This window comes from Arachis ipaensis, chromosome B01 (genome assembly GCF_000816755.2).
Source record: "Arachis ipaensis cultivar K30076 chromosome B01, Araip1.1, whole genome shotgun sequence".
NCBI lineage: Eukaryota > Viridiplantae > Streptophyta > Magnoliopsida > Fabales > Fabaceae > Arachis > Arachis ipaensis.
In genome coordinates, this window is record NC_029785.2 from 39,604,288 (window position 1) to 39,614,670 (window position 10,383).

General features: G+C 36.7%; 1 protein-coding gene across 1 annotated transcript; it reads right to left on the reverse strand.

Moving 5' to 3' along the window:
* On the reverse strand, positions 4,949–8,223 carry LOC107605883 (protein FAR1-RELATED SEQUENCE 5-like). Its single transcript, XM_016307824.1, has 8 exons — positions 8,092–8,223; positions 7,491–7,499; positions 7,184–7,243; positions 6,683–6,742; positions 6,241–6,528; positions 5,856–5,932; positions 5,363–5,763; positions 4,949–5,238 (listed from the first exon to the last, which is right to left on the reverse strand). Exons 1-8 carry the CDS (start codon positions 8,221–8,223, stop codon positions 4,949–4,951), a joined length of 1,317 nt encoding a protein of 438 aa, XP_016163310.1.

A 10,383-nucleotide genomic window follows, 5' to 3' on the forward strand; every position in this document is an offset into this window, starting at 1 on the left:
TAACAGGCGCCGGTATGAGAGATTGGAGCGCCGCAGCAGGCGACGCTATTCCCATCTGAAGCTGATTATCAGACAGGGCGCCGACATCCCCTCCGAGTCCGACACACCATCAGAGCCATCAGAAGAGGAGGAGGATGAGCACGAGGAGGAGCCTCATTCCCAGGCGGAGACTCATCAGCAGGCAGGCACAGAGTACGCTACACCACAGCAGGAGGCCCCACATCAGCTTGAGGCTGCAGATCCGGAGATCACGAGGATTTATCCGCAAATTTCTAGACCACACAAAAGTTACTCTCATCAAACACCCTGACCACAAGGAAGCATCTCCACATACGCCGTCAGCGGCATTTGTCCATCTTACCGAGTACGATTTTGACAGGTAAGTTGTTTGTGGCTTACTTTGCTATTTTTTTCTTTAATTTTTCCCCGTGTTGTGATTAGCAGTCGTGGTAAGCATAACTGGTCGTTTTAGCTAACGTCATATTGCATTCGTTTGTAGCGAATTTGACATCCCATCGTACAATGTCCTAAATTTGAACAAGTGCTTGGTAATGTTGAACAAGGGCGGCAATCAAAGGCCATAAGCATGCAGCCCCTGCAAACGGTGATGCCAAACAAGTCATGCTACCATACACCGAGTCCAGAGAGACCTAGCTTTTCACTCGGTTTAACTCAGTTTCAAAAGACTCCAACCCCGTCCTTGATCCATTCAATTCATCCAAGGCTTAGAAAAATAAAGAAGGGGGAGACTAAGGAGAAACAACTCAGAGCATGGATACTTAACTCATCCGTGAACAAAAAGCAACATTTGGCATCCTATAAAGACCGGGACCATCTGGTATTACAAAGGAAGGAATTTTGGACCTTGAAAGCCCGCAGTTGGGTCAACAGCACGGAAAGTATCTGAACTTAATCATGCGTTTTAATTTTCTAACTTGCTATCAGTGTTTAGTTTATGCTTGCTCACTCTATTGTGCAGGTCATTCAATGGATGTGCTACTCCTTCAACGACACCGAATCATCTAGATTCAAGCGAGATTTCTATTGTGTGTGTCCAAGAATATTGGTAATTACACTCTACTGATTACAATATGTGCCAGAAATTGTAAGGATTCTAACTAGTTGTGGGTTTGCAGGAATTAGTCACACGAAATGATAATCTGGCATCATTCATTGACGGTGCAAGTCCAATGTATGTGGGGCTTGGTCCAAGCTTTGGTGAGGATAATAGGTTCTTTGACAAAGTCAAAGATGCAAAGAGAAAATGGGTCAATTGTATTCTTTTTTAAATACTCTGCACTTCCAATATATTAGACAACTTGTAAATTTTTTAACATCCTTGTTCTGTTTTTCCTGGTTATGTTGCATGAGTTACTTCTGATTATTTTGTTACCAGAAATAGCACCACTCTGTCTTATTATATTCAAAATAAACTTGTAAAGATCTCCCTTCATGCTGTATGTGTTATTTAACATGGACAAGGATGGTCTGTTTGACCCTTAAATATTGCTGTTTTGTTTTATAATATTTATATCCTGTCTGAATCAAGTTGTGGTTTATGCGTGTCATTTTTTTAGGTAAAAATATTTGTATATGTTGCCTAAATCGGGCTTCGAAATCCAATATTTATTCCATATTTAATTTGAAACGGATGGTTACTATGTCATACTATTAATATGGTTGTTTTAATCTGCATATTTTGCTCTTTCGGTGTGCTATGTTATTGTGTTGATTGAATCTAATTGTCTTTGCTGTTGGATACGTTTATAATGTGTTAGGTGGGTCTCCTAAGCCTAGTAAATAGTTTCTTTAGGCATCCTGTGTCTTCAGGATCAGTAAATTTTTTATTTTTTTTAAGAATTATGTCATGACTGTCATATGATTTGAGGATGTTCTGGTTCTTTCATGGTCGAGGGAGTTGACTTTTTTTTCGTAAGAGACATATTCAATCTTGTGTACTGTTTGCTGTAGTGATTAATTCCTAATTGTTGGAGGGGCCATTGGTGGGTATATGCATTTGAGGTGAATGCGAAACGCCTAATGATAATCGACAGTTTGCATTCTGTACCACAAGATGATGAACGGGATAAACTCGATACATATGTGGTAAGCTAATATATTCCTTTTATCCGATATACAGTTGTAATATCTAATTCTATAGCATGTTTTTCGACTATTTCGTTCCTTGATTTCTAGGGGAGACTGTTTGCGAACATGGCGAGAATTGCATTTTCTGCATTCGTCCGGACTACATAAGGCACATCTCATTCTTACGCTAGGGTTCCAAAGCAACCGAACAAGTGAGATGAAATTACAACTCAACTTTTGAGGCTTTTTATGTTATTTCCGTCATGGGGCATACCCTATTAAAAATTCTTGTCATCCTGATTCCATAATTGTGTTATTTGTCTGTAGCTTTGGTTGTGGCATCTATGTTATTAAGTTCATAGAAAATTTGACCGAAGACTATGCTCTTGATGAATGGGATGAGATGACTACAATAAACTTTTGGACGTATACCACGCGTCAATTTGAATATATATCACTATAACGGTTCTTACTCCTAACTCGCCTGGTAAATCTATTTACAGGATTCACTCAGATTATACAGGATGGAGTTGATGCTAGACATTGTCTGTGGGCCACATAATGCAATGGTTGACCAGGTTCTTGCATTATTGACAGACAAGGTTGAACCTATACGACGCAATCAACCATGGAACAAGAGAAAGGAAGTTAGATCACCATTCACTGCACCTAGCACGAGGACATTGATAGAACGTGCAAAAGGATTACCAAAGGGGAGGATAATCAAAGGGAGGAAGACGTAGCGTACTTAGGTTAAACTGCTGTGAATTTAATTACCATATGATATTTAGCTTACTTTCTGCTTAAATTCTTGGGGATTTATTTATGATACATTTCAAGGACTTGTTTCCAATAGAATTTTTTTAAAAAAAAATAAACTTCTATAAATATGTTGGTGTAAAGTTGTTCAGGCATGACACACCTACGAGTGTGACAAACTGACCATCCATTTTGTTTAGGAAAGTAACCATCTAGATTCATATTGAATCGAACATCCAGTTTGTTATGTCTTATCATAGGTATCTATCTTTTGTATTTCAGATTTAACTTGAATATGTTAAGTTATGACATCATGATCACTAGTGTTGACACAAGATCCAGTGATTTCTTTGGAATGCATGCTACAGATAGTATATGCTAAAATATTTGATGAATAACCATCCACAAATATTGAGAAAGTAAACATCCAAAATTATACAATAACGAACATCTAATGTAACTTGGTAAAAATAACAACGTAATTACCTTTTAAAATGACCAGCTACGTACCAAATGACTGTGTAAAACAACATTCTGAAACCATGATAGTCAGATAAAACATAACCAGCAATTATTATACACAAGTAAGCACCCAAGAATAACCATCATGTTCATAGTAAAAGCGAATATCCGATCACGTACAGAAATGAACATCCCACATATGTGGAAAAAAAAAACCACGTAGTCAATATCTAAAACGAACAGCTACGTACCGAATGACTATATAGTATAGCATGAAGCAATTTAGTACAAATTTAATAACCTAACTCGTAAGTTAAAGAATAACCATCATCTATAATCGTTATACATTCATTTCATTGAAATTAATACAGTAAAGTGGTTCATACTGGCCAAAGAAAAATGGTTCATGAAAATTAATCAAGCATAGACTCTTGCAAGAGTTACCTACAAACCTTAAAGCTATATATTTATAACATAAGAGCACCCTCTTCATTTAATCTTGATAATAAATGGATACCAATCTGAACACTATAAACATAGAGAATAAAAATAAACACAAGCACACCCATGTCCAACTTGTTCTAACTTTTGTTGAAAGAGCTTAACAGAGACATGAAACCACCAGCTTGTTGGGGATCATTCCGGCCAACAACAGCACCGAAGTTTATATCTTGAGATCCCTCCGGACGAACCACCTGCGAAACACAACAAAAATGACAACAATTAACTTATTGCATAGTACTATACCAAAAAAACATGCAAGGTCGAGATTGATACAAACATGTACCGGGGAGGCATTCTTATTTTTCCTTCGAGCAGATTTTTTGAAGGACTTCTTGAGGGCAGCGCCGAGCCTCTTACTCTTTGGCCGGCCCTTTGTGGTGACCTTCGATAGGGCTTGGATGCTATCACACGGACAACGTTCGAACTCTGTGAGCTAATGCTGGTGTGGGTGTCTGCCACGCTCTCAGACCTCTTCTTGGCACGGTGCGCGGTCAGCTATGCTTAACAAGGCTGTTTCGTCGTCATCATTTACAAACTCCTAAGCAATGTTGTAGAAGTGTGCACATAATTCCGTGAATGCAACATGACTCTCATCTGACCGACTGACGTCGTGACTACTTTTGACATAAGTATGCTTGCGCTTTATGTTCTTGCTCCAACGAGGGAGAACATAGCAGATAGGTACTTTATACACTTTGTACGAATGGAAAATTGCAAGACAGTGACAGCATAACACGCCTGAACTCTCAAAGATATTGCACTCACATCGAACCTTCTGTGTGGAACGATCAAATTGGGCGTTGTATGAAACGCAGAGAATAGTATCCTTCACTAGTTTTTCCTCTTCCACCTTCATGCATACCGATGGCTTCTCTTCAGCAACTACAGAGACTCTGCAATCAGCCTTCTTTACAAACTCAGTTTGAACATCCCTAAACATGCTGGTAGTGTACTCCTACTGAAATTGTCTCTCCATAGGTGAGCTCGTTGCACAAGTGATAACCCCCTCAAATCTGCTGCATCATCCTCCAATTCCCTCTACTCCTTGATTCCAAGCACATTGTCATATTCGTGAACAAATTGGACCAAACTAGTCCGACTGTGTAAGAATCCACCGTAGAATGAGTGCATGCTCTCACTCCTTTGTGTGCTCCTCATGGTGCTGAAATTGTCTCTCCATAGGCGAGCTCGTTGCACAAGGGATAACCCCCCTCGTGTCTGCTGCATTATCCTCCAATTCCCTCTGCTCCTTGATTCCAAGCACATTGTCATATTCGTGAACAAATTGGACCAAACTAGTCCGACTGTGTAAGAATCCACCGTAGAATGAGTGCATGCTCTCACTCCTTTGTGTGCTCCTCATGGAAGCCCAAAATTCACCCTTGAAGTATATGGGGACCCACATGCGTCGGTCATCATAGAGGTCTACAGAAAAAAATAGATTCTTATCACAAAAACCTTAAAATGAGCTTATTACTACAAAACAGATAAAGCCAGCTACCAAATAATTGTCAATTAAAGCACGAAAAGTAATTGTACACTAACAAACCTGACAGGCATGGGTTGTTATGTAAATTGTACTCAGCTATAAATTCAGACCAGTCATCCTCAAAAGCCTCCACCGTCTGAGAGTTCCAGACAATGTCATTGAGATCATCATACAACTCTCTGTACCGGCAATAACCTCCAAGCTTGTGCGGTAATTTCTTCATAATGTGCCAAATGCACCACCGGTGGCGTGTATCAGGTAACACATTTCTGATCGCACGAAAAATGGATCTGCATTGATCGGTGATGATCCGTTGTGGGGCAGTTCCCATGCACTTCACCCATTGACTGAAAACCCACTCATAACTTGGGATTTCCTCATTTCCAAGCAGAGCACAACCGAGGAAGGTCGACTTACCATGGTGGTTAACACCAACGAACGACGCAAACAGTAATCCATGCCTACACGCAAAAAAATCACAAATAACAAATCTCACTCACGACCGAACAACATAAAAAAAAAAAGAAAAAATACCAATATAACTACTTCATACCTGTTTGTACTGTATGTGCTATCAACTGACACAACGTCCCCGTAATATTTGTATGACGCCCTACACCTTGCATCCACCTATACTGCACTCCGAAATTTACAGTCCTCGTCCAAATTCACCGCGTAGAAGAAGTTTGGATTGATGTTCTTCATTCTCATGAAGTAGTTCATCATCTCCCTAACATCCGCATTCACGTTGCTGGTTTGGAGCCTTGCTGTAATATAGTTTTTTAAATCATTTTCTGAGAATCCATGTCAAATGGGCCCCCAGCCTCATTTGTCAAAGCTAGGAATGTCTTGTTTGGTCGAATCCCAGCCTCATCATTATTCTTGATCATGCACTTTGCATGCATGGTCAGCTTCCTATACTCATGGTAGTGTATCACCTTTCTCGCTGAACATGGGTGCGAGTGCCACAACTCAACCTTCAAGAAAATCCACTCTTGCTTCTCCTTATCAAACTTCACATATATCCTTGCCTTGCACCCGGCGGCTGAAATCGTGTTCTTCTGCGTTGACGCTTTGACACGAGACTCGTGAAACCCATCCCTATTACAGTGAATAGCTTGGTTGATGGGTTGCTTTGTGATCCTATCATAGGTTGTCGTCTGTATCTTAGTTGCAAACCCTACTTTCTTTACATAGCTAACATAGAATTTATGAGCCATTTGCAACTGCACAAACTACATTCCAACACTTGGTATTTCGTCTTTCCGAAGGCAACCGTGATCTGGTACGTACGTTTTAGATTAAAAAAAAATTAATGCCATTAATGGTAAAATCAAACATGTGGTTCATGACTATACAAAATCAAATTAGAGTCCAAACCTCGTGACCAAGATTCATCTCTTCACTTCCAACTTCAGAAACATCCAACAGTGGCATGGCCTATAATTGCAAAATAAACGCACAAATCCAATCAAGAAAACTATTTGGAGAAACCCTTAGTAAAAATCATGTACATAGACCCTCACTAAACACCACAGAAAAGCGAGACAAATATAATTTTTTTTCTCGGGCGTGTTTCCTTTTTGTTGTTCTTGTTTAGGGATGAAACGCATTATCTAAGTCCTATTCAAGATTCCACGAGGTACTGTAAATGTACATATGCTCATGAAGTCACGCCACCTATTGCATAAATCAGTAAATTATAAACAAGTTTTCTCTTATCCTTTGATCATAATTCAATTTAAACTAGTTGCTTTGATTTTAGAAGTATGGATTATTTTGACTTTTTTGAGAATTCAATGCACACGTCAACAGATAAAGAACAAATAGGATGGTTACTGTACCAAACATGACAATATAGAATAAAACTATAATCCAAACCTCGTAACCAAGATCCATCTCTTCACTTCCAACCTCAGTAACATCCAACAGTGGCATGGCCTATAATCACAAAATAAACACACAAATCAAATCATGAAAACTAATTACATAAACTATTAGTAAATGTCATGTACATAAATCCTCACTAAACACCACAAAGAAAGAGACATAAATATAAATCAACCACATCATCCTACCCATTTTAACTTGGAAAAAAATGCATGAATATCACCTATTGATAGTAATTGAATAACTTATTTTATTTTAACTATTATATAAGAATTTTAACTACTACTATTCTATGTACATGAGGACACTGTATACCACAAGTATCAACATGCAACACATACAACTACCATGCACTTATTTCATTCCTTAGTTTTAGAGTCCAAAGTTACTAGAGTTGCCTTTTTAATTCATACGTCATCTATCATGTATACTCATACATATATGCCTAATCTAAACATGCCGGAAGCAATCTATTCTATTTAATTTTTATTTTCAAAAAAACTCTTAATAATAACAATACAGTTAGTTCTATTTTATATTTTTCAACAATATACTACACTAATAAGGTTCAAGTGGCGCTATGGGCATCATGCACAAAATCTTGGGTGATTACTTATTAAGTAGCAAGTTGTCCAGTGTACCAACTTTAATGCTTATTCATGCTGGTTTAACAACTTAGGATATTTAAATTCATACATTCATATAGGATAGTCCACAAAAGAACTAATTTCATCCCACGTCAAATCTATATTCCATGACTGATTAACACAAATTTGATTGAATGAAGAATGTTTATGTTCCATCTAAGTAAGCAGTTAACATAAAATAAAACACTCCACTTGCACTGACGATTCTAAATCATATGGAAATAACCATCCATTATCAATGATTCAACGAACCATGCTCACTTTATTAAATTGCTCACTGTCGGCGATGAAATGATCGGGAGCGTTTTCATGTGGCTTCCATGAATTGTGATCAGCAACAGAGGATGGAACTTGACACGATGGTTGAACGACATTGCACGCCATTTCCGAACTTCCACGCGGTGATAGACGTACCCCTTTATCTTGCACCGTCAATGGCCAGAGGAAGGCACATGCCGGCTGCGACGGAGACGTTCCAAGTGGACTTGATGCGGTGCTGCGAGAACGAGCCACACGATGGGACAGCGCTGCTGGGTGTTCACCGGTGCGGATGTCAGCGTCAGACGGAACGACTCCCGGTGAGAAAACACGAGACAAGAAGAAAAGGAGGTACCACCGACGGAGAGAGGATCTGCGTTTTTGGTTAGTTCTCACGGTTCAGAGAGAGATGATTGTAGTTTTTGTTTTCAAATAACTGAATCCTAATTTTTTTTAAAATTCAAATTAGTAAATATTTAAAATTAATGATTTGACTATAATTTGATTTTAATTTCATTTTAACCTGTTGTACACATTGTACATTAATGATATTGGCTCCTCATACTTTCTAATTTATTATAGAATATCATCCTTTTATTATTCTGATTTTTCTAGTTCTTATATATACCTTGACGATGGACACTACTCAATATTGTTTCTAACACTGGAGACTGCTGACCATGGTGAGATGTTCCATATGGGTGTGGCGTCGGCGCAGAAAACCATTGTATGCAGTGGGTTCTTCGGTGAGCTCGAGCATCTTGGGTAGACTTCGTATGGAACATTCGACTCTTTAACTTAGCGAGTATTGAATCCCCTCATGAATCATTTTCCAGATGAATATTTTGATATTAGGTTGCTGTATCTAGGGTGAAGGCTGTCAATTGGTGGATGAAAAAACTCCCCGAATTAATGTGAATCCAGTTGATTGAATTCTTGTTATCTGTAAAAAGCTGCTTAATTCAGGTAATGTATGTTTTCATCTCTAAATTCTTAATCAATTAATCTGAATAAGGTAATATAAATCTTCAACCAGAATTAAAGTAATATAACATTGCTCAAGATTTCACCAAGGATCCCTCTTTCTCATTTAATTAATTAATTAATTAGCTGGCACGGTATATTATCAATCTAAATAACTCTGGAATTAAAAGTCTTGGGAGAGAGGAAGCTAAGTAACTATTAGATATATACATGATCTGACGAAGTAATAAGTGTTTTTCAATCAAAGTTAGATACTAAAAATATGCCAGATTATTTAAGTTTAAATTACTTCGAAATAATGCAAAGTTATGTTATAATCCTGTGAGTTATAAGCATCTTCTCTTCCACCAAAGAATAATTTACTTTGTTCAAATTTTCAGAAGAGTTAATTATTGAACCGGAAATAAATCAATGGCAGTTATGAAGAGAAAATAGGATAAAGAATACGTAATGACAATTCTTTGCATTACAGGATACTTCAGTTTCTTTGCATATGTACAGACAGGGACGGATCCAGAAATAGTATTATAGGGGGCTAATAACATATATAATATTAAAAAATTATACAAAAAATTATATAATATAAAATACATTTCAAAAATATACTTAAGAGAAAATAATACGTAATGACAATTCTTTGCATTACAGGATACTTCAGTTTCTTTGCATATGTACAGACAGGGACGGATCCAGAAATAGCAGAAATAGTATCTAATAACATATATAATATTAAAAAATTATACAAAAAATTATATAATATAAAATACATTTCAAAAATATACTTATAGAAAATATATTTTAAAGTACAAAAAATATATATGTACTTTTTATTAATAAAGTGGTCGATTCCTCATTTCATAAAATTCATCGATAATAGAATTTGTGTCAAATTTTTCTACAATTTTCTTTTCAATATAATTAAAAGACAATTAACAAAAAATATCTTTCATTTTGTTTTTGAGTTATTCTTCACAATATTCATAGTTGAAAAAGAACTCTACCCAGTTGTGGTAGTTAAAACAAAAAAATTAATACCAAATGAATCAAGAAGAACGCTCACAAGAAGAAAAAAATCTACTTTATGGGAATTGAAAAAATTTATTTAATTAAAAAATATTAGTAATAATATCTTTTCATATTTTTTTAATATTGTTACTTACTTTTTAGATATTAGAAATCATTAATATTTAGGTTAGACTGGATTTTTATTTATATTAAACTAAATACTAAATAAATTTTTAAAAAAATTAAATCGTACTTAATAACTTATTACTATTAATCTTTTTTAAAAAAAGTTGGAGG